The 23,682-nt window shown below is 33.6% G+C and overlaps 6 protein-coding genes across 12 annotated transcripts in view; 2 read left to right on the top strand and 4 right to left on the bottom strand.

Annotated features, from left to right (window-relative positions):
* Positions 1-8,315, bottom strand: part of LOC117243233 — a 185,605-nt gene extending 177,290 nt beyond the window's left edge. For 2 of the 4 annotated variants that reach the window (XM_033510522.1, XM_033510525.1), the window contains exon 1: positions 8,218-8,315. In XM_033510522.1, coding sequence (XP_033366413.1) covers positions 8,218-8,256 — 39 coding nt within the window. In that variant the 5' untranslated portion in view covers positions 8,257-8,315. Of the gene's footprint in view, positions 1-5,485; positions 5,785-8,217 lie in introns of those variants that run through there. The other 2 variants (XM_033510524.1, XM_033510523.1) reach the window with 1 other exon arrangement.
* Positions 8,316-10,143: 1,828 nt separating this feature from the next.
* LOC117243237 (transcription factor MafG) lies at positions 10,144-11,380 on the top strand. Its single transcript, XM_033510533.1, has 2 exons — positions 10,144-10,513; positions 10,860-11,380. The coding sequence occupies exons 1-2, from the start codon at positions 10,487-10,489 to the stop codon at positions 11,223-11,225; spliced, it is 393 nt and encodes a 130-aa protein (XP_033366424.1). The 5' UTR covers positions 10,144-10,486; the 3' UTR covers positions 11,226-11,380.
* Positions 11,298-13,335, bottom strand: LOC117243236 (tRNA (cytosine(38)-C(5))-methyltransferase). Its single transcript, XM_033510532.1, has 2 exons — positions 12,847-13,335; positions 11,298-12,688 (listed from the first exon to the last, which is right to left on the bottom strand). Exons 1-2 carry the CDS (start codon positions 12,899-12,901, stop codon positions 11,679-11,681), a joined length of 1,065 nt encoding a protein of 354 aa, XP_033366423.1. The 5' UTR covers positions 12,902-13,335; the 3' UTR covers positions 11,298-11,678.
* A 258-nt stretch (positions 13,336-13,593) lies between these two features.
* On the top strand, positions 13,594-17,927 carry LOC117243234 (protein CLEC16A homolog). Of its 2 annotated transcripts, none has more exons than XM_033510526.1 (14): positions 13,594-13,667; positions 13,728-13,856; positions 13,939-14,072; positions 14,156-14,313; positions 14,551-14,780; positions 14,851-15,043; positions 15,110-15,760; positions 15,835-15,955; positions 16,032-16,186; positions 16,258-16,419; positions 16,525-16,663; positions 16,748-17,051; positions 17,121-17,251; positions 17,330-17,927. In XM_033510526.1, exons 1-14 carry the CDS (start codon positions 13,594-13,596, stop codon positions 17,779-17,781), a joined length of 3,033 nt encoding a protein of 1,010 aa, XP_033366417.1. In that variant the 3' UTR covers positions 17,782-17,927. The 2 variants fall into 2 exon arrangements, with proteins under 2 accessions (XP_033366417.1, XP_033366418.1); XM_033510527.1 differs by having other exon boundaries at positions 14,156-14,304; positions 17,330-17,781.
* Positions 17,928-18,056: 129 nt separating this feature from the next.
* LOC117243235 (hepatocyte growth factor-regulated tyrosine kinase substrate) lies at positions 18,057-23,330 on the bottom strand. 3 transcript variants are annotated; one of them, XM_033510530.1, is made up of 12 exons: positions 21,922-23,330; positions 21,764-21,848; positions 21,438-21,513; positions 21,162-21,350; positions 20,805-21,079; positions 20,652-20,727; positions 20,397-20,576; positions 20,004-20,338; positions 19,615-19,928; positions 19,276-19,550; positions 18,519-19,144; positions 18,057-18,476 (listed from the first exon to the last, which is right to left on the bottom strand). In XM_033510530.1, exons 1-11 carry the CDS (start codon positions 21,956-21,958, stop codon positions 18,533-18,535), a joined length of 2,454 nt encoding a protein of 817 aa, XP_033366421.1. In that variant the 5' UTR covers positions 21,959-23,330; the 3' UTR covers positions 18,057-18,476; positions 18,519-18,532. The 3 variants fall into 3 exon arrangements, with proteins under 3 accessions (XP_033366421.1, XP_033366420.1, XP_033366422.1); XM_033510529.1 differs by having other exon boundaries at positions 18,057-19,144; XM_033510531.1 differs by having other exon boundaries at positions 18,057-19,108.
* LOC117242257 (mucin-5AC-like) overlaps positions 23,329-23,682 on the bottom strand; it is a 27,755-nt gene continuing 27,401 nt past the window's right edge. The window contains exon 9 of the mRNA XM_033508787.1: positions 23,329-23,619. Within this exon, the coding sequence (XP_033364678.1) occupies positions 23,329-23,619 (291 nt within the window). The remainder of the gene's footprint in view (positions 23,620-23,682) is intronic.

Here is a 23,682-nt window from a genome sequence, read left to right as displayed (position 1 = left end):
TCGATCTCGAGTTCATTGTCTTGTGATTTACTTGCCACGCAGAACGATAAATTTCACTAAATTCTGCAATCCATCGTCACAATAAACCCGCTGCAAGCGTAATTCGCACGGTATTATTCGCTGCGCTACAGAAATCGTGGCGCCAAAGGAGCTTTACGGCAGGCTCGTGCCAGACTTCAATTAATCGCAACAACGAAATCTTTAACCGACCCCGACCTCGTCGTTCTGCATTATTCCTCTCGCGGAAACGTTCAACCCTCGCCGTCGGTTTGATCGTGAAATCGCTGACTTTCGCGTTCTCCGACGACGACTCGAATAAAATTGCCGAGGCCTCGCCCGTTCCCTCGAATTTTCAGCCATCTAGCGACTATCGATCGGCACACCGACACTGCGATTATCCAGATACGGTCGTCAAGAAGCGGAGAAATTGTTCAGAATTCCGAACGAGCGAAATTAAAATGCTCTCGAGCGCGGTCGCGGTCGAAACGATCCTCCAGAGGGATCGAAAGATCTCCACGGGGGGAAAGACAATAGCGCAGCCAACCGATAAATTGCTGGCAATCGTTGCAACGTCTCGGCCTTGAACCAGGATTACCGATACCACGAAGAAGGATTCTTTGCCTCGGTCTGCTTTTCCAATGGAATTTATCGCGAGATTTTAAGCGAAGACCGAAACGAGGTGATACGTACGCGGACAAACGTGTGGAAGAATAATTTCCAACGACGATAAATTCTCATTAATTACCGAGAAAAGATAAAACAGGTTCACGTTCGTCGATGCAATGTTTATTCGCGTAAATCGCAAAATAATTCGTGTTAATTAACGTATTTAGTTACACTATGTTTTTTGAAAATTATATATATATTTTTTTAGGAAAGAGTAGCAATTGATAGATTCCTTTGGACTTGCTATAAGAATTATGTACTACTGGAGACATATTTGTATTCGCGTGTTCTAAATATATTTTAGAAAAGACGAGATGATAGATACTTCGATCCTTTTCGACTTACGTTAAGAGTAAATTACCATTGACGATACATAAAACAGATTTGTACTCGAACTGAACATTTGTTCACACTGGCCGCGAGATATCCGCGTTTGAAAATATATTTTCAAAATATTTTAAAAGAGACTATATTTAGTAAAAAAAAAAAATGAGGTTCAGATTTGTTTAACTTTCCCTTTATCGAATCTTGATCACCTAGAAAACAATTAGATCTGTATAATTAGAATATACGAAGTTACCTATAACATCAGGATTTTACGGAGAGGCAGAAATTTGTTGTCCCATAGGAAATATCATTCACGAAGATAACATCCCTTAAATGGTGTTTCTCACCTCCACGCGCGCTATTTTACATATTGGCCGATAACGTTTACCTTTGTCTACGGGTAACGATCGGTGTCCTAGCCCGAATCCACGGTTGTCGCGAATTTCTGATTCTAATCCGACAGAACGTGCCTCGAATTTATTTCATCCATTTGTTAAACATTCGTGGTTCCAGCGCTGATACTTTTCACCGATAGTTTCGTACATTATTTTCAACGAAATACCGGAGAATGCTATAAAACGAAGCAATGGTCGTTTTATTTTGAAAGGTGACGTAGATGTCAGAAAAATCATTAACAGCATGACCAAAGACCTAAGCAAGGATCCATTAATTCCTTTGTCCAATTCTTTTGTTACTTTATTTTAAAAAAACACGAAGCCAAGCACAGATTGGCGCAGGCGACGCTGTCACGAAACGACACCGATCGCAAATTTCTTTCTATCGGGACGTTATCGTCGCTCTCGTAAACAAGTCCAGATCTACGATTTGTCGAATTTTTCGCACCACAAACCCGGCCGAGAATATTTGCCAACCTAAACTGACGACGAAACAAGGACGTTCGATTTCAAGGACTCCATTAGCCCGTCTGGCGTGCGATTTCTATCGATATCGAGAGCAATAAAGTGGGTACGTTTGGCGGATTATCGCGAAGGCGCGGCCAAACTGGAAACGCAGATGGAAAGGACACCCACTAACGAATTTCACGGTTAAGGCGCATTTGGCTCGGCAGCAAGTTCAAGTATTGTACAGATCACACTTACATAACGAAATTTCTTTCATCGAACAAGCCAATATATTTCACAATTTAACGCGCCTTCGCCGCAAATTTGATTAACAACTTAACCAACAATCGAAGATAAGAAATTTCTCAGTGTTAAAATTGGAAGGATGAGCAACTGGAGGATTGAAATTTCCCACTTTCCACGCATTGGGAAATTGTAAGGGCAGAGATATTATGAAGCTAAGTTTGATTAACAATTTAACCAGCAATCGAAGATAAGAAATTTCTCAGTGTTAGAATTGGAAGGATGAGCAACTGGAGGATTGAAATTTCCCACTTTCCACGCATTGGGAAATTGTAAGGGCAGAGATATTATGAAGCTAAGTTTGATTAACAATTTAACCAGCAATCGAAGATAAGAAATTTCTCAGTGTTAGAATTGGAAGGATGAGCAACTGGAGGATTGAAATTTCCCACTTTCCACGCATTGGGAAATTGTAAGGGCAGAGATATTATGAAGCTAAGTTTGATTAACAATTTAACCAGCAATCGAAGATAAGAAATTTCTCAGTGTTAGAATTGGAAGGATGAGCAACTGGAGGATTGAAATTTCCCACTTTCCACGCACTGGGAAATTGTAAGGGCAGAGATATTATGAAGCTAAGTTTGATTAACAATTTAACCAGCAATCGAAGATAAGAAATTTCTCAATGTTAGAATTAGAAGGATGAGCAACTGGAGGATTGAAATTTCCCACTTTCCACGCATTGGGAAATTGTAAGGGCAGAGATATTATGAAGCTAAGTTTGATTAAAGATCGTTAAAGAAGGAAAAGAAACTTTCTAATATAGAAACGAGCAAGCCAAAAGTCGAAATTCGTCGTTTTAAAATCATCAGCGTTAGAACTAGACGATTAGAAAATCCCGAAGGTGGAAAAATCGTGAAACTGAAAAACAGCTGCAAAGGAAGGAAGCTCTTTAACGTGAGAATAAGCAACTGGAAGATTGAAATTCACGCGCTTTTAACACACACTGCGCGATTAGAATATTCTACAACCAGAGAAATTGATTAACAATCGTAAGAAAAAGATACGTGAATTTTTAACTGGCCCTAAATGATTAAAAAATTATAAAAGCAGGTCACTGAGGAATGAAATTTGATTAAGAATAAATTAAAAAAAATGTTATGAGCAGAAAGCAACTTTTCAACATGCAGATGAACAACTAAAAAATGAGGATTTATACCCTTTCAACGCACTGAACGATTAGAAAGTTCTAAAAGTAGGCTATCGTGAAACCAAATTTAATTAACAATCACAAACAGAGAAAGCTCGGAGATCGGCAGCTTAATACAGTCGCTGCTAAAGAACCGTGAAGAGAGAGACGTTTTTAGAATTAACGAGATTTCTGCAATTATCGGGGATGAGGGTATACGGTCTGACGATTGAAACGGATCCAGGGAACAGGGGAAAAAAGAAGAGAATACCGTGAGTCAACGCGCAACTTGAACGAAATCAACGAGAGGCATCGTAAAAATGTTTTGCTTCCGACGAATGTATATTGGTGAAAGTTCAGGAACAATCGTAAATAAAACATCAGCGAACTTGTAACCGGAGATAAATAGGAAACAAGAGGCATTTAGTCAAAAGAACAATTGGCATCATAATAAAGGAATAAATGTGTTTGAAATTGAACGTGGTATAGTTTAGGAAAATTCTTTCAACTTGACATACATATAATTTATCGTCTATAATAATCTTTCGCTAAAACGCATTTAATCGTCATTGCAAATTGTTACGACTATCTCGGTAATAAAATACAGCACATAAATAAAACACATCGACCAGAAGAGAAAAAACGAGAGGATAAAACGAGGGAACCGTAACAAGATGAATTTCGAAAAATAGCGCTAACGATGTTGAAAGAACTAATTACGAGAACAAGGTACAATTAGACGAATCAACGAACATAACGAGAGAGGGGGGGAGGGGGGGAATGTCTTAAGAGAGAGGTCCAGATTTAAATGATCCAGATTTATTTTACGGAATGGCAAACCAAAAGTTCCAATTTTTAATAGAGAAAGATAATTGATAATGTCGCTGTTGAATACAGTTAAATGCGGTATAATGATTCGTTAGCTTTGCAAATTAATTGATTGGGTATATATCCAAATAAACGAAAACGTACGGGTCTGTTCAAACAGGGAAACAAAACGTCGACGACTTGTGTTTATTGTTAGACTATCTTCGATGGTGTTCCAACGTTGCATTGTTTTCATTCGAATTATCAGGCAAACGACATAACGCTGAAATAGCTATTAAAATTACAATATGTGGGCGATCCTTGCGAGAAACATCGTGCACTAGCTTGCCTTCGTTGTACGTAAATGTGCGATATTGCTTTCTCGGCGAGAATCGACGCGACGAGCAGGTTGACAAGAAAAGCTTCGAGGAAATCCGAGGCGTAATAACACGTGAAAACTTGCGCAAGATGGAACCTACAACGTTCTCATCAATGAACATCGGATTGACAGGGAATTACTATATTTCCAAGGACGTTCGCGTAAAAACATTTCGACAGAGATAAACAAGCGCGCTGCTGCGACGCGTACGAACGATTTCCCTCGCTACTGGAAAAACGGACACTTTGAGTGAGAAAAAAGCACGAAACGCGAGGCGATTCAGAAGAGATGGCGATTTGTAAAGTTCCAAGAACCGAAAGATGCTGCCGAGGCCAATTAATTTTCTTTGCGAGCTGCACCACGCTGTTTTCTGTCGTTCACGCGCTCCATTCAATTTAATATCGGCAAGAACAAAACGCAAACATAAACATGGACAGAGAACAGAAGGTACGTTGTTCGTTAAAGTGAATCAATCGGAATCTTCAAACACAGAGCTGTTTAATACCTAATTCGGAAACATCAATGAAAGCTATACGTCTGCGTCACTGGACGCTTCCTGCTGCTCGAATTATCCGAATTTCGAAGCGAAATATTTCACCCCTGCTAATTTAAACCGGTCATTCGAGATAGCTGTGCATGCGCTTGTAAGTCCGTTTATTATCCACGAGGGTCTCTAAATTGCGTTACCAAAAACGAGTGAAAAGAGGCAATTAATTTTATGGGAAAAAAGAAAAGAATAAAACGAGTACGAAGAAGGATCTTCCCCCAAGCGTCATCTTTGCGGTTATAAATTATTCTGTTTGCGTAGATAGAAAATCCCCGAGCACTTTAACGACTATTTTTATAAAGAAACACGGTATTCCCTTCGTCAACCTCGTATTCCCGCAATTTCCACCCCTTAGACGCTTCGAATGAAATCACCCTCTCGATCCAAGCTCGATCTAAGGGGTTGCAGCGTTTGTACGTTGTTCTCGCGATGACACTCTCGAGAGAGAATCATTTTTTCTTATCACGCACGTTTACGATACAGACCATCAGTGTTGTCCGCGTGACAGACAGCAGGTGTTGTGCATTTTCTGCAGTTTCGAGTTGCGGCTAAGCGTGTTCCCTGCGTCCCACGTAGTTCCCGGTCGTCGACGATCGGGCGAGGGAAACGAAAACGGCCGCGCGGAAACGCGTTATCACGATCGAGACGGCGGTTAGGTTCTCGCGTTCTGTTTCTTTTGTGAAAGAAAAAAAGGCAGGTCGCGTGTCACGAATGAAAATTTTAGCACGCTTGTACGATGCGCGCGTCGCGATGCTCGGCCACCGACTGTCAGCAGCGTCGCGACGGAACATCGGCGCGACGCCCGAACAAGTCCGAGGACGTCCGAGGACGTCGAAACGACACGACGCCTGGTGTGTCGACGACGACGACGACGACGAGGATGACGACGATCAAGACGATAAGGAACGTGTAAACTCGACGAGCCATCTAAAACTTTCGTCTACTTTAGAGAATCCTCTTTGCTTTGAAAACGCTCAAACCGATCAGGCTTACTGCTCCCCCGTTAGTTAAAATGTTCTGGCTTTTTTTTCCATTTTTCAGGATACTGTGACTCGATGAAAGTATTCGAATATTTAGTATAGAAACTCCGTATGTCGTCTTTGCTCTAAAGATGCTTTAAGGACGATCAAGAGCCTGTTCCTCTTAGATAAAATGTAAAATCTTACGTAAGTATCCTTTTTTAAGTTTAAAAGGCGTAGTGGCTCACGGAAGTATTTGAATATCTAACACACAAAGCTTTATATTGTATGTGTTACATAAAATATATTGAAATTTCATTAGCGTTTCAATGAGACACGACTGTTGTTTAATTAATTGTTACGTTAGTAATAAATCAGCTGTCTGCATAATCACGTGTAATAATCGTATATGCTTTATCTGATTCGTTATATTAGGTTGTCCGAAAAGTGTCTTTCTTTTACAGACCCGTCTTTTACAACGATGCATCTTTATACAAACATGAAACCTAATCTGTCGAACGTTGTGATCTTTATCTTGATAGAACAAAATGGATCATACGTAATTCAATAAAATAATATGAAACGAAAAATGTTGTGTATCCATTATTTCCTTATAAAACGAAAGAAACTTTTCGGACGACCTAGTAGAATAATTACAAAATATTTGAAATTCGAAGAAAAACAGAGATGATAAAAATAAAATGATAAAACTTCGGTTTTCTTCGATGTTGCAAAATAACAGATAGGGCATTTCAATCCCATTTTAATTTTACTGTTGTTTTGGATACTGATGAATCTTACTCTATTGCGACAAGTGTATAATCTACACTATTCTAATTGATGGTAGTTTTTACAGGATCGAAAATAGAATTTATGAAAATTGTATAGAAAAGCAAAAGATCATAAGGCCTGCGAGAAACTGATAGCTGAGGAAGGATATCATGATACAGAGACAAATCGAATATGATTGTAAAGGATTAACGGTGACAGCGTGCCACGCAGATCAAGATACTGTGCGGAATATCTGGTATATGCTAATGAACTTCGACCAGCGACGAATAAGCTGTTTAATGCTACACCATGACCTCACGGATTAATAGCATTAATTTAGATAGTAATCGAAGTAGTCGTTTCTGTTATCTATTTATTATCTCGTGTGGACAGAATTATTCATTGTACCGATGACCAAACAACTCTATATGGAAATTAGAAAGCTTGTTTTACAAACTATGTGGATTTTTAACGGCTATAATGAATCGATGGCACAACAGTAAGTCAAATTGCAAGTTAAAGCTCTGAGAATAACGTTCCCGTTTAAACAAACTGCAATGTTATGAAAGACGTTTGATACCAAGTCGAAACTACATCTATCAATTTATACCAGCGAGACTTACGGTTATGTCAACAGTACTGAATAGAAATCGATGTACCGTGCCAATTAAATTTAGAAACGCATGACGATCAAAGCCCGCAGATCCGAGAGGATTTCTGTACACCCACCAGACTAGTATTAGTCAAACTGTTGACTCATCGGCGCATCAAATACATCACTCCTTGTTCTATCGCGAATGCAACACGAAATTTCCCGATAATATTCCCAATATCTGAAAGCAATATTCCAGAATTTTTCGAATTATTCGTTTACCTTATATTATACCTTACCTTCTATTATAATAATCACAAATGCTTTTGAACAATAGGATGATAAATCTTCGTAAAAATAAAATTCCTTTCCAGAGTATATCTTCCCTCTTTACTCAATCTGATGTTCCCTAGTTTATATCTTATGCCATCTTTCATTAATCTCCCTAGACACGGATTTCTTTGTCCATTACGCTGGCATCTTTCCCAAACCCTATCAAGAAAATTATACATACCTCTGCCCTGTTCGCGATAACGAAGCATTTATGAGCCGCGAGTCAATCGCTGCAGTTGCAAATGATTTCGGGAACGAAGCGAAATGCCTAGACATTGAATCAGCCGCAATGCGACAAGTCGTTGAATCATAAGAAGGTCTAAACTGGTCTACATTTATGGAAAACGTAAAAGATATTAACCTAACGCGAATAACGATCAATTTAAGAACGTGACTGATTTAAGAATTTTCCGATTTATATTAATTAAAGTAGAACATGACGATATCAAGGGGTATAATAAGCCTTGCAATTCCGCTTATCATAAAATCTATAAATCTATAGATATATTTCTTTAGCGACAGCTCATCTGTATTTTCACGTGATAAATATTTTCTTTCTTACGGCCCATCCTTCGTAGCGTCGCCCTCCTCGTCCTATCATCTTCCTCCAGTCCTGTCATTTTCTCAGCTATTGAATTACTGCTAAAAGATAATAGCCATTCTCCGGATCTGGAACAGAAAAACAAGTTAGTAAGCATTACTGCAGCACTGACACCCTCTCTTCCTTGAATAATAAAAAATTTTTATTAAAAATGTAATGTATGCTCCATAAGAATATTCTATTTTACACACGTGTTCGTTGTATTTATTAAATTTTCTATTTTATTGTATTATTTAGTAATTAATGTACTGTAGTAATTTTAGTATTATTCACCAATTAATGAATTATTTAGTAAAAAATTATTTAGTAATTAATAAATACATATAGAACTCTCTGAAAACGTGGCAAATCATTCTCAAACGAATCTTAATCTAAGTATTCGTAATTTTGTTTTATTAAATTTTTAACCTATACTACTCGATAAAAAAAGTCATGATAGACGTGTGTGTGTGTGTGTATATATATATATGCAATTTATGCATGTGTTTGTATGTTTTATAATGTATTTCACACATACAAACATACAAATACATGCATAAATTGCATAGGATCTTGATTCAATAGCTTAAAATAGACTCCTATAGAATGAAACACTAATTGCATTAAACATTTGCATCGAGCTAAATTAATCTATCACTCTGCTCTTTATACACATTCGATAACTGACCTTTCCATTCCAATTCTCCCTATTCGTTTTATAAATACACATTATTACGTTCACATTTGCAAAACTGCCGATCTTTCGTTTATTTTTCATTATACAGTAACGAGGGCTGTATATTCGTTTATGTTTATTTAATGAAAACTTACTTTATTTGTTATCCTAACCAGCGTGCAAGAATTCATGGATGGCGCCAATAATATTTGAAATTGAATCGCTATTTTTACTTCCTTACGTGACACATTTATGTGTCTAAGAAGAACACTGCATATATTTCACTTTCCATTAACACTGTATTAATTGAATAACCATAAATACCGAAGAAAGTAAAAGGAATTAATGTCGTATTAAGAGAATACATTCGAAGAACGCGTTGTTAGAACGCCACCTACAGTATTGAAACACCGGAAGTACTACGTGAACATTTAATGTTTAATTTAATAGTTACAAGCATCTACTATACACAAAATAAAATTCAACGAGACAAAAACCAACATAGAAATAATTTCAATAATCGATACAAATTCCAATAAAACTATGCATTTTTTATACAAAGTTTAAGCTATGTTCCATTCTTAAAGCAAGAATTATGATTTTATAGATAAAATTTTGTTAATAAAAAGATAATTAGACTACGTATTTTTATGCAAATTCATATTTTTAAGAATATAAACTAAAAAAATGTACAACCTCTGTAGAAAATTGTTTATCTATCAAATATTATTGAAAGCTCTATACTTTGGATATTTTATATACTTTTTCACGTTATGTGAAATCTATGCATAAATATCTGCAGTTTACTTAATAACAATTAAAAAAATCAGGTTACCTTGTAAAATACCAGAAAAAGAAACGGACTTACCGAGAATACCCTTTCTCATCTTAATGAAGACGAGCATTTTTTCATCTGGGACCGGGCGAGAAAACCAGAAGAACATAGAAAATTACAAATTTTCTTCCTCATTGTGATATATAACATCACAATGACTAAATGCAACAGAGTTCTTAAAAGAACGTAAAAACTAGATTGGGGTTAGGTTTCAACGGTGAAGATTTGGCCTTAGCAGCGATCTTCGCCACTCGTAAATCCGTTTCAACAAAATGCATTTAAATTCTCTAATATGTAGGAAACTCTATTCATGCAACAACTATCGAGAAAATATATAATTTGGTAGCCCTCTATTGAGAATTAAGTCAACTAAAGTGAAAACATATCCTATTTAGTATCATGATACGCCATCTATAGAGTTTAAAAGATAGACATAATATTTAATTCTTTCGAAATCAAATATCGTTCTCAAACTTTTTATGATATAAAGAATATACAGATCTATATTCTTTTTCAATAAAATGTTGATGTACTTGTTAGAAATCTATAAAAGATCTTTCATGGACAAAGTTCATGTTTTTAGAAAGATACCTATCATCAATTGAATGGTGAACTGACCAGCATCAGATTCTACGATGACTAAGCGAATTTTTCTTCAAAGCGTGAAAGCTAGAGTAAAATCAAAACTTTGGTGGTTTCTCGACGCAGAAACTTGAAAGAATCAGTTGAGAAATAAATCCATGGATGGAAAACGATCTATAAAGATGGTACGTTGCCCCTCTGTATAATGCACGATCTCCTTTAATCAGTGCATCATATGTTTTTAAAGTCCATTAATATGACATAGAAGAAAGCAGATTGTCAGTTATAATTCTCTCGAAAAGATAATTACAGCTAATTTTTCAGTACGTAAATAAATGCCTTTTCATGATTATTCATAAGAAAACAAGACGAAATATGTAATTTCTAAATAATTTATGATGTTATGAAATATCTAAAAAAATATTTGTTTTCATATTTACATGTTATATAATTCTACATAACATATAGTAAATATGTATCTATTTATCATAAAATGAAATTGATGAAAAATTATGATCAATTTTTGTATAGGATCCACTATCACCTGGTCCTTGTTTAGACATTAGTGACGATGAACTAGTGACAATATCAGTTAGGGATTTAAACAGGCAGCTGAAATTGCGTGGATTATCACGAGAAGAAATAGTTCGTATGAAACAACGTAGACGCACATTAAAAAACAGAGGATATGCAGCCAGTTGTCGTATCAAACGAATTGAACAAAAAGATGAGTTAGAGTCAGAAAAGACACAGGAATATCGTGATATGGAAGCTATGCAGGAGGACAATAATCATATGAGAGAAGAAATAGAATCTTGGCACTCTAAATATCAAGCACTAAAAAAATTTGCAATAGAAAAGAAGATTCACATTCCACCTGAACTAGAAACTATATAAAATATTTTAAACATACTAGAGTTTTCTATTGAGCATAAAAGCAATAACATTACTGGGTATTGAACGATTCTGTACCAAAATTACACAATGCAAAAAACTGAATTACTAGCACTTCTAAGTATGTATTAAGAATTAAGAGAAATGTGAGCTTCATATTAATCAAAAGCAATGATTGCAATGATACTTGGTTAACAATGATTATACTACTATGAATGATTGTAAATGACTAAAGTACAAAAATTATGTAAATGCTAACATTTGTAATCACTTAGGACTTAGATGGTCATGAACGATCTGTATTTATATCAAAAACTAAATATGTTATTATAGAGACTTCATTTACCTATTATACTTATTTCTTTGTATTTTTTCTGTTAGAAATTTGTAACTTCGTTTTGGAATATAAAACATTTTTTTTATTAAAAATATATATAAAATATATTTCTGCGAATGTCATGTAATTTTTTTCTCAGTATATAATAAAAATATTAATCTACTAACTACATACACATTAATTGAATTTCCCAAAAGTCTGTATCTTTGTTTACATGTTATATGTTCTGGAAATTTAAATTCTTCAGGAAAACACATTAATCTAGACACTTCTTTAGGTGTAAAATATCTTAACATTAATTTTTGTAAAACTTCTGATGCTTCTAATGATTGCTTGCCATACTTATTTGCTTCTAAAAATATCTGTTGGATTGTTTCTTCGGTATATGGAGAATATACAGAACCTGTTCCTTCTGCATAATGACTATAAGCTTTTGTAAAACAACAAGAACCATCGCTTTGAGATGTTCTTATATCAAACAACCAAGCTCTCTTTTGTAACAACTTTCTAGGAATTAAATACTGTGACTTTTCAACATTTTCTAAAATATTTTCTAATTTGTAGCACTTCTTATCTGTTTTAGCACCTTCTAATAATAAATTATGTTTACTTCTTGGTAAGGCCTTTAAAACAGCTTCTGGTAGATTAAAATTTAATATACAGTGGTCAAAACAAAATTCAGAATCCTTCCTTTTAGCCAATAAATAATATCTATATCTGGTATTTGGAATACCAAATTGACAAGGACTTAGAATTAGTTCCTTATAATTGAATCCAGACATATTCATACATTTTAATACTGCATTTCTCATTTCAGACTTTTCAAATCCTTTTACATTTTCAAGCAATATATGCTTTAATGTTCTCAATTGTGGAATCAATGAAAGAACATGAAGTAACGAAGATGATCTATTATCCGATATATCTCTCTGAAGTCCAACTCTTGTGTAAGGTTGACATGGAGGACTCATTAATATAGTATCTATATTTAAGTCATTTATCAGTTTTGCAGAAAGTGATTGAATATTACAATTCATAAGTAATACATTTGGAAAATTATATCTGTATATACTGTTTGCAACAGTATTTATATCAACTGCTGCAACAACATCTCCGTTAATACCACTTTCTGAAAATAAAATTTTTTGTAGATATATTTTATTTAATATATTTTATTTAAGACATAATATCGTTTTTGTAATAAACAACTTGATAGAAAGTAGAGGTTAAATTTTGTTAAACAATATAACTAACAAATAGCAGTATAATAGCAGTATAATAGGTTACCTTGAAGAGCATAATGCATTCCACCAATACCACTATATAATTCCAAAACTCTCATTATTATGAATCATACAAGCTTATAATATTTACAGATGACTCAATATCAATATATATTTTTCTCTTTGTCAACACACTTTATTATGAAATCATGTTGAAATTTTCTTACTTTATCATAACCTTCGTTCGTTTATATTCATATAATTTATACAAAACTTAATGAAATGTTAAAAAGATTCTACTTTTTTCCTTATATAACAAACACGTTTTTTTAGTATTTAACAAAATTATAAATAATAATAACAAACGACATTAACTAACCTAACGTACAGTTCCATTGACTGTTCAGTAATGGAGGGTAGTCTTCGTTTTGCGTCGTGTAAAATTGAACGTACGTGACTGACATTATTTCGATAATTTGTTTGTTGTGCAATTGGGAAGATGTACAATAATGTAAATGCATTTTATATAGAAATATAATAGTTGATAATTAGATGAAGAGAATTAAAATGTATAATGGAAAAATAACTCTAACCTGAACAATGTGTTAAATTTTATTGCTATTTCGACAATCTTTTTAACGTTTATGAAGATTTAATTTATATTTAAATAAGCCTTACACGATTATAATTTTAATTACATAAACAAATGTCGGTGATAATACTTTAATCAAACAAAAAAGTGACAAAAAGAAACAAAAGGAATATGAATTTAATGCAAGACACCACCCGAATGCAGTTGTATTACTAAAAAATGTTTCGAAGTCGGAGCTGGTTTGGAGGAGGGCTTTGGAAACCCAAAAATCCTCATTCTTTAGAGCATCTTAAGTATGTATATGTATATTTAAATTTGTACTTTGTCTAAATTTTATTCATTGTTATATATAGGTACTTGTATCATGTACTATCAAAAAATCAAACTGTGTCAGAAAATAATAGGGGTTTGTTGGTAGAAACTCTTCGTTCTATAGCTGAAATTTTAATATGGGGTGACCAAAATGATAGCAGTGTATTTGAGTAAGCATTAGTAAAGTAGATGCTATTTAACTTTTTTCCTTTTCATGTATAATAAACAATAACTATCTATATTCTTTACTAGTTTCTTTTTGGAAAAGAACATGCTTTCATTTTTCCTACGTATAATGAAACAAAAATGTGGAAGCTATGTATGTGTTCAGTTATTACAGACCTTAAATATATTATTTGAAAATATACGTAATGAGACATCTTTATGTAAGTTTATTATCAAAACTATATATTATAATTTTAATTGATCTCTCTTCTAGCAAAGTTCCAATTCAAATATTTATTTCCAGATTATTTACTTAGTAATAATCATGTAAACAGTATAATAGTGCACAAATTTGACTTTAGCGACGAGGAAGTGATGGCATATTACATCAGCTTTTTAAAGACTTTAAGCTTGAAGTTAAATGCACATACCATTCACTTTTTTTATAATGAGGTAAACGAGGTACACGTGATAATCCTCTGTGTCTATTATTTCACTTTTGCTAATCTCATGCTCATTAATTTTAATAGTAGCTGCCTTTAATATATTTTTTTTTAATTTAATTATACATATAATTTAATCTATTCATGATGTGCTTTTTACTGTGGTCATTATTTCATCTTCATTGTCATCATCATTATTTAAATTCTGCACTTAGCACATAAAAGAGGATGTGTTTTAATTTGATTTTTTTATCAGCACACCAATGATTTTCCATTGTATACGGAGGCAATTAAATTTTTTAATCACTCCGAAGGAATGGTTCGTATAGCAGTGCGAACTTTAACTTTAAATGTATATCGAGTAGAAGATGCCTCCATGCTAGCATTTATAAGAGATCGCACTGCTGCACCCTATTTCAGCAATCTTGTATGGTTTATTGGTAATCACATTATAGAGCTTGACACTTGTGTTAGAAATGATGCTGAGTAAGTCATTTTCAAATATAATTTAAATTATCATATTCAGAGGATGTTTCATAATATATGTGTGTTTCAGTCATCAAAGTCAAAACAGATTATCAGATTTAGTAGCAGAACACTTAGATCATTTGCATTATTTAAATGACATTCTTTGTTTAAATATATCTGATTTAAATAAAGTTTTATCAGAACACTTGCTTCATAAATTATTAGTTCCACTATATGTTTACTCACTTATGAGACACAAAAATCTTCTGTGCCAAAATCAGGTATGTTTCCAATTAATAAGTCTATAATCACTTGATATAGTAGTAATTTGTATTTGTGATTAATAGGAAGAAAGAAAACACGTGAGCATTGTTGTAGCCTTATTTTTACTTTCTCAAGTATTTCTAATAGTTTCTCATGGTCCTCTTGTACATACACTAGCAGCAGTAATGCTGCTGTCAGATTTAAAAACAATACAAACAGGTGCAAGTAAAGTACTTGAAATGTATGGTGATATTTCATTGGATAAGCCAATTGCTTTTTCACCACCGAGAGAAAGTTTAGAGAAGTCTTTAGAAAATTTAAGTGAATCCTTGACAGTATCAGATGAACTTTGTGAAGAAGAAAGTAATTTGAAAGAAGAAAAGGATAATGTGAAAAATGGAAGTGAAGATGTTTCAGAAACAAATCATGCTAGTACATCATTCGATACTGCTTCAACAGGAGGTGTATCAGTACTTATAAGTCCACAACAACTAGACGTAAATATTCCAGCTGAAGATTTGGAAGAAATCAAACATTTAAATGTTACTGATGAAGAAAAGGAGCAAAGATTAGCATTAGAAACTCCTTTAACACCTCAAACTCAAAAAAATGTAACTGAATCATTATCAAATAAGCCATTCTTAGAAACTATTTTAAATTCCTTATTTTGCACAGAAAACGATTATGCCGCTCTATTCGCGTTGTGTTTACTTTATGCTTTAGCTAATAATCAGGTAAGAAAACTATTTTCAAATTATTGTATCTAATAAAATTCTAAAGTACTGTTCTAATAAAATTCATTTTCAAGGGCATAGATCGTAAAACTTTGGATCCAATTTTATGCAATTCACGAAATTCAACTACAGGTTTATATAATGAAATTTTAATAGATAGACTGATTCATATCATAACATTAAGTTGTCAAACAAGTGAGTCATTTTCCAGAATATCTTCTCTAATTTCCAAAATAATAATCTACGTTTTTACGAACAATATTTTTGTCAGATGCTAAGGTGAGACTTGTTACTTTGGAATTGACAATTAAATTGTTAATACAATTAGTAATGTCAGAAGGTCAAAGTATGTTAAAAGATTCACATTTGGCAGCAATTGAAGCAGCCAAAGAACAGAGCACATCGCTATTAAAGAATTTTTATAAGGTGTGTTATATTTGTCTCTTTCTATTTTAAATATTACAGATTGTAAAAAAATTAGTTAATTCTATTTTCAGAGCGAAGACATATTCTTAGATATGTTTGAAGATGAATATAGCGAAATCCAGAAACGACCTTTGAATGTTGAATGGTTAATGATGGACAGTAATATTCTATTACCGCCAACGGGAACTCCAATGACGGGTATCGAATTTACTAAAAGACTACCATGTGGAGATGTAAATATTTTTTGGAGATAAAGTCTTTTATTTGATAATACATATTGTTAATGTAATGCAAACTGTGAAACCTATTAATAAGAAACAAAAATAATGTTTGCACAGGTTGAAAGAGCACGACGCGCCATACGAGTATTCTTTTTAATAAGAGATCTATCACTGACCCTTAATATGGAAGTAGAAACACAGTTACCACTAACAAATCCGATCAACTGTATTCAAGTTGACAATGTTCTTGATTTAAGTAAAAGTCATTTTGTTTTAGCAAATTCTAAATTAAATATTCAGAAATTTATAAATACTAAATCCTGATTATTTTTTTATATAGATAATAGCGATTTAATCGCATGTACAGTTGTGTGGAAAGATGGTCAGAAAATCCGTCGTTTTCTAGTTATCGACATTGTGCAACTAATTCTTGTTGAACCTGATACTAGTAAACTAGGTTGGGGAGTGGCAAAATTGGTAGGGTTTCTGCAAGATATCGAAGTTGCAGGTGACAAAGATGATTCTAGATGTCTACACTTGACAATCTATAAACCTTTAAGCAGTAGTACTGGCAATCGTGTTCCATTGTTATCAACAAAATTCATTTTCGATGATCATATAAGATGTATGGCCGCGAAACAAAGGTAAACTTGTATGGTGTAATTAATATTTATTATCAGAACGTGATTCAGTAAATTTGCTTTTAATTAAAGGCTAACAAAAGGAAGAATAAAAGCACGACAGAAGAAAATGAATCAAATTGCAAGACTACTCGATATTCCTACAAGTATACCTCACGCCACGACACCACCAAATTATGCACTACGTGGTTTTCGACACGAACGTAAAATATATTGCAATACTAAATTAGTTTGATGAGACTTAAAAGAATTATAAGAACTAAATAACATTTTAATTTCAGGATTAGTAGGACGTGCTCAGAGACCAAAAGAACATCTGCCGCGTCCAATGTTCACCGTAAATAAAGTTCCTGGATTCGCAGCACAAATGCGTAGAGAAAATGCTGCAAGACCTACCCCCGGTCTTTCGTCGTCAACTCCGAAACGCGGTGATACTGTGTCAAATGAAAAAAGTCACGAAAATGGATTACGATCTCGGGATAATTCACCGAAAATGCCAAGACCACGAAGCGAAGAAATTCCTTTAGAAGATATGCGAATTCGAAAAGCATCCTTAACTTCTAATGGATTGAATATATCACATATATGTCAAGAAAAGAAAGACAGTCAAATTTCTACTTGTTCAGCTAATGGCGAGCCATCAACTATGATCAGAAAACATTCGGAAGAGACATCGTTCACCTGTCCGCAAGAAGTGAAACCACGCAGAAAGGGTCAAGTGGAGACAATATGATTGCGAAAACAAATTTCTAAAAAAATATAGGTCACACGAAAATTCTTTCAGAAATTAGCAAAGAAAAGAGAAAAAATAAGAATGTAAATGCAATATTGAACGAAGATAAAAGATGTTTGATTGATATAATAAAGGATTTTACTATATGTAACATTTTTTTAAATCTCGTGGATCGTAATACTTTCTTTTTGATTTTCACAAGGAAAAAAATATTTTAAAATTAAACTTGTAAAAAAATAAGATCATATACAATATATCCAGCAAAAGGTCAGGTATAGATGAAATTAGTTTTCTTCACTTTTATGCTATGTAACATATAAATATTTTGTACATACATTACATTTAGATACATATACATGAAATGTATGCCTTTGCTATTTAAGTATTATAACCTTTTATCAGATATATATTTAAAAATTATGCAAAGAAAGATATATATTTGATTTGTGTATATATTGTTGAGAATTTCTATAACTTAAAATAAATACCAATAATGATATAACCATTTTTTCCTAATATACTGTAAAATATCATTATTCACTGATAAATTGCAAAGTTTAAATCAGTATTTTTAGAATTATCAATAATAGTTTCAAAAATTTATATTTTTGCCAATTCAATAAACAGCGTAAAAAATTTTATCATCAAATTGAAACAGTCAATGTCAATTTAAGATCAAAATTGGTATGCAAAATGATTACCTTAAATGCACTTCTTATTATGAGTTATCTTGTATGCACACATAATTTTTTCAATCAAAGGAAATTAGTTCTGCTGTTTCCAGCTTCGCATCTTTTTTCACTTGTGTGGATTCATTTGATGCAGCTGGTAGAGAATTTGGTGGCTGATACTGTAATTGTTGTCCTTGAGATACCGGGGCCTGGGCCATACCTTGCATTGTCGGCACACTAGCTCCCTGAGGACCTTGCATCGGCGGATTCGATGTTAACATCGTTCCAATCGTAGTTCCAGGAGGTACTTGGATAGTTCCTGTTCCTTGAGATGAAATAGGTGTATTTGAAACATGAGACTGCATCGAGGGTCCTTGAGGACCTGACATCGTAGACGGTTGCTGAGGTCCCATTTGTGGTGGCAAACCAACAACTTGTCCAGGGGGGCCATGAGCTCCAGGTCCTATTTGTGCAGGTGAAGGACCCATATGACTCTGAGGTACCTGAGGTATACTCATCTGAGTTGGTGGTCCTGATTGTGTGATTTGTGGAGCACCCTGTTGCGGTGGCAAATGTACCGGTGTCGGCTGCGTTTGCGTTATATGACTTGGTGGAGGACCTTGTGATGGCGGTCCCATTTGATGTCCACCTGCCTGCTGAAGTTGCGGTATGGGATTTGTAATTTGAGACATCTTCAAAAGAAATGTAGAAAATAATTAAATAAAATATATGATTCAAAATGTTTTGAACTATTTAAGGAACTCAATAGAAGTACCGAAAAAAGAAGTGTATACGTTTAAATATAATTTGGAGTTGTACTAACCATTCCTGGGCCAGAAACAGAAATTCGGCCCATTCCTTCATGCCCCTGAACAGCATCGGTTGGCTGTTGGTCTTGATTAGCTATTGGCCCCATTACATGAGGTGGCATATTGTAACTTTGCATAGGATATTGTTTCATAGTAGGTTGTCCATATATAAATCCTTGATTTGTTGGTGACATAGGGTTGTAGTTAGTTCCTGGTGTTTCATACTGGACGTGCCGCACAGGTGAACCTTGAGATGGTCCAATAAAACCAGAGACAGCTTGATAGCCACCTAAAATATATTTAATAAAATAAAAATCATTTTACGATTTTGTGCGTTATTTATTTAAACTCACCCATTATATACTGTTGCTTTTGTTGTTCTTGTCTCATTTGCATTTCTCTTTCTTGTTCCTGGATTTTTTGTAAAGCAAGTTGACGTTGGTATTGTAAATATTCTTGTTTTTTCTTCCTCATAATCGCCAATTTTTGAGCCATCAACATCTGTCTTTGCCTCTCAGCTTCTTCCGCTTGTCTTCGTAATTTTTCTCTATGTTCTTCCCGCAAAGCGTCCAAGGCAGCTCTAGCATCTTTCATTTGTGTTAATTTATCTTGAAGACCTTCGTAGTATACTCTACTATCGTCTTGTTCTTGAATATATCTCAATAATCTGAAAGAATTCGTTTATTGTATCATCGAATTTTATATCATATTATGTACATAAAAAATATCTTTTAAAACAAACCTTGAATGCATAGCAGTAATATTTAAAAACAAAGTTTGTACAGAACTATCATTAGCAATTGATCTGCCTCTTGACGAATTGCTTTTCATTCTATTAACAAAAATTTCAACTTGAGATCGTAAAGCATTAACAAATTCTTCCATTTGAGTATCAACTTCTCCGTTCTGTTGTTTAACAATTATAACTTTTTGTGGCATTGGGCTACTTATATTAGGAGCAGAAGGACTGGTAACATCTGCTCTAGAACTATGTTCTTCTAATGCACTTTGTCTTAATTCCCAACGTTTACGATTCAAGTACTTTGCAAGCTCAGGATCAACCTCCGTCTCTTCTTGCTGAAAAATTGAAATCATAGTACTTTTCTATTAAAGTTTTGTGCTATTTAAAACTAACAGGTGATGGTGGTGGAGAAGATGCTCTCGCAACGCGTGTGCTGGATGGGTTTACTTTTGTTGTACGACTTCCCCGTTTTTTTTCTTTTTCTTGATGTTCTGCTTCACTCTGACTTAAGGCTATGGCAAGATTAAGTTCTTCTTCTTCTTGTAGTTCTGCTGCTGTTTTCCTGGGAGGTACCTATTAATATGGGATATTGTATGTTACGATATATGTATACTTTCTAATTTCTAACTTTTTTATATAGTTATATACTTGTTGTTGTTGAGCTAAAGAGCTGTTGAGATATTCAGCAGGTAAATCTCCCTCTTTAATTTGAGCAGTGGATGGTCTGTGGAAATAAATGAATGAATTAAAAATATAGATAAAATAATAAAAGTGTAACATAAAAATAAATTTAATACATACTTATTAACTTTTTCATAGCATGCTTCGCACACTCTAACTTCCTTTTCAATTCCAAATTTAGGCAATGTGGATACTTTACTCGAACATTGACTACAAAATACTTGACCACATGCTCTGCAGTGATGTTTTCTTTGTACCATACTAAATGATACGCGACAACGATGACACACATCTCCATCTGCCCATGCTGGGGCAGTGTCAGCAATAAACATAGCATCACTTTCTTTTAAAGTGGGAAATTTATATCCTTCAGCTTTCATAATATTAAGTGTATCCTGATATGCACATGTTCCATTAATATTAACATTTTATATTATTTAAAATAAAGCATAATTAAAACACATTTATTAAACATACTTGCACTGCTCTATATTTAGGACAATTTCGAAAGGCATGTGCCCAGGCTTGAATCAATTCTAAAGCTTTAAGTTTAACATTATCATAAGTCGTTGTCTTTACTAATTCTTTAAGTTGTTCCATGAATTGCTTAGTACCAATTTCATCATGTATAAGCGTACCACAATTTTTGACACAAGATTCTAAAACCTATACAAGGAATAATATTTTTAGAGTGCAACTGATAATTCCAAAAATAAAATATTTACTCAGACAGTTAGTCGTATTTTTCCTCACCAATAGAGCATACAAAGCTACATGTGGATTTATATTTGTTGTTCTCTTTTTGATGGCTGCAAGTACTGCTTTAGGTCTGTACACATAAAAAAATTAAAACTTGATTTCATTATTAACTATACTTAAATGGCACAATGCTATTTCTGCCATTATGATACAATATGAAACAATAAATAAGAAAAAGTTAAAACAGTATTCACTTTTACAAAATATGAAAAATATGTGAAAAATAATTGCATATGCACAGTAAATTGAGAATGTCATTGTTTCATCATGGTTAAGAAATAGTAAGGTTAACTTCGGACTAAATAATAATATTCGCTTACTGCACATCCCCTTGACGTATTAAATCACATATTTGAAGTACTGCTACCCAGTCAGGTTCAAGTTGATAAGGATTCGTTGCTTTATCTATAAAAAAAATTCAAAATATAATTCGACAGTCGGACATCTTGTTCATCTGATATAAGCGACAAAAACGTACCTAATAATTTGTCAAAATTAAGCGAACTGCGAAACATTTTGCTCTGTTAAGAGTGATTGTTATTTGCAATTTTTCTTAGACGCTTAGATCTTCCTGAATACTTTTGTATAGATAACAATTAATTCAATTTAACAACCACCTACTCATCCACGGCTCTGCTGTTCGACTGGCTGTAATATAGTAAAGTATGAGTATATGACTTATATGAGTCACAGTCACGTCATACGTACGCACACACAAAGTAAATTACAATCGGCCAGTGTAATCGAATGGTGCTAGACAATCGACTTAATTTTTTAAATGATTTATTTTCAGCAGTGTTCTAGAAAAACAAATATCGCTATAAGTTATTTTTAACTGAGTTTTAACCTTCTTTCACAACCAGGAAATATGACGGGATAGATATGAGAGATCTGTAGAATTTTGCACTTCTTTATTTTATGTGAAAATTCATTATTTATTATTCATTATTATTATTCATTAATAACAATTTTCAGAAGAATCTAACACAAACACACACAATACTTGTACTCATTCAATGACTACATTAGGGATATTTTACGTCTAAATAAACGTGTTAAACGCAATGCTCCCTTTTTTTTTACAAAGGGTACCTTAACGATACTCGATATCTCATCGCAATTGAAAGAAGAAATTAAACGCAATGAATGATGTTTCATATAAAGGAAGCAGTAATTAGAATAATTAACACGTAATTATATACAAAATTATCTTCCCAAGCTTATTGTTTTTTGTACTGTATTCAGAACATGGTCCTGAGGTTGTAAATATACTTTCACAGTGAAAAGTTTGAGCACTATTAAATTCGTCGGATAAATTTATTAAACGCCAAACATTCTATATTTTATATTTCGCCGTACTCAAAATTCTAATCTTTAATTATTATATTCACCTATGGATATTAATTTTATTATCGTCAATTTTGATTTATTATGGTTACATTAACATAAAATTATATAAATCGTGGCACGTAGTCGCAAGAAAATGTTCGACTCTATAAATAAATATTATAAATTACTGAATACAGTCGAATATTGCATATAAATCCCTCAACCGAAAACCCCAACACTCGCGAAGGTTTTCCAATGATTTTACGATCTCGCTACGGAAAATCATAGGAAAATACCTATTATATTCTCGAAAAATAGTTAAGAATTACTTTTTGCACATGAATCGATATAGAGTTATTAATTACGGCAAGATGACTGTTGAAGATCTGAATGTTTCTTTATGAGATCTTCCGCAGCCATGTTGCAAAGGTAATTTACTCATATTTTAATAAGTAAAAGTTACGACCTTTAAATAGATCTAATAGAAAATACGAGCAGAAATTGTCCTGAGAGTTTACGCTGTCCATTCGAACCACTAATAGCTTTTTATGAAAATTTAGACAAACAGACTTCGGGCAGACAGATTAGACTCTTCTATTGGAATCTCCCATCTTCCCTCCCAATTCTCTTTATCTTTATGCCCAAATATCGTGCACAATGGTAATTGTGTTGCACGCTCGCATCTCCTCGAAACTGACCAGTACAAGAAGTTCTCTGGACATTTATACAAATAACCTTGAAGATTGTCCGTGGAATTCTGTTTGCAATTATAGAACACGCTACTGCAGCCTTGTTTGTAAGGATAGTGTCCCGCTCCTGGACATAGTACCTCGCTCGATGCTTTGATCTGAAATCAAATAGATATTTAAAAGAAAATACTCAGATATGCTTTAAAAAAGGTACAAGTAAA

The sequence above is a fragment of the Bombus vosnesenskii genome, unplaced genomic scaffold (assembly GCF_011952255.1).
Source record: "Bombus vosnesenskii isolate JDL3184/JDL3185 unplaced genomic scaffold, Bvos_JDL3184-5_v1.1 scf7180000013265, whole genome shotgun sequence".
Taxonomy (NCBI): Eukaryota; Metazoa; Arthropoda; class Insecta; order Hymenoptera; family Apidae; genus Bombus; species Bombus vosnesenskii.
This window is presented reverse-complemented; position numbering and strand designations above follow the sequence as displayed.

Coding starts and splice junctions, on each gene's coding strand:
- LOC117243237 (XM_033510533.1), top strand. CDS start 10,487: ATGGATGGAAAACGATCTATAAAGATG. Junction 10,514..10,859: donor GAAAACGATCTATAAAGATG/GTACGTTGCCCC, acceptor ATTTTTGTATAG/GATCCACTATCACCTGGTCC.
- LOC117243236 (XM_033510532.1), bottom strand. CDS start 12,901: ATGAGAGTTTTGGAATTATATAGTGGTATTGGTGGAATGCATTATGCT. Junction 12,689..12,846: donor AATGCATTATGCTCTTCAAG/GTAACCTATTAT, acceptor TTTTATTTTCAG/AAAGTGGTATTAACGGAGAT.
- LOC117243234 (XM_033510526.1), top strand. CDS start 13,594: ATGTTTCGAAGTCGGAGCTGGTTTGGAGGAGGGCTTTGGAAACCCAAA. Junction 13,857..13,938: donor AATGATAGCAGTGTATTTGA/GTAAGCATTAGT, acceptor ATTCTTTACTAG/TTTCTTTTTGGAAAAGAACA. Junction 16,420..16,524: donor AAAGACTACCATGTGGAGAT/GTAAATATTTTT, acceptor ATGTTTGCACAG/GTTGAAAGAGCACGACGCGC.
- LOC117243235 (XM_033510529.1), bottom strand. CDS start 21,958: ATGTTTCGCAGTTCGCTTAATTTTGACAAATTATTAG. Junction 20,577..20,651: donor CTTTAGCTCAACAACAACAA/GTATATAACTAT, acceptor CCATATTAATAG/GTACCTCCCAGGAAAACAGC. Junction 20,339..20,396: donor CTTCTCCACCACCATCACCT/GTTAGTTTTAAA, acceptor TCAATTTTTCAG/CAAGAAGAGACGGAGGTTGA.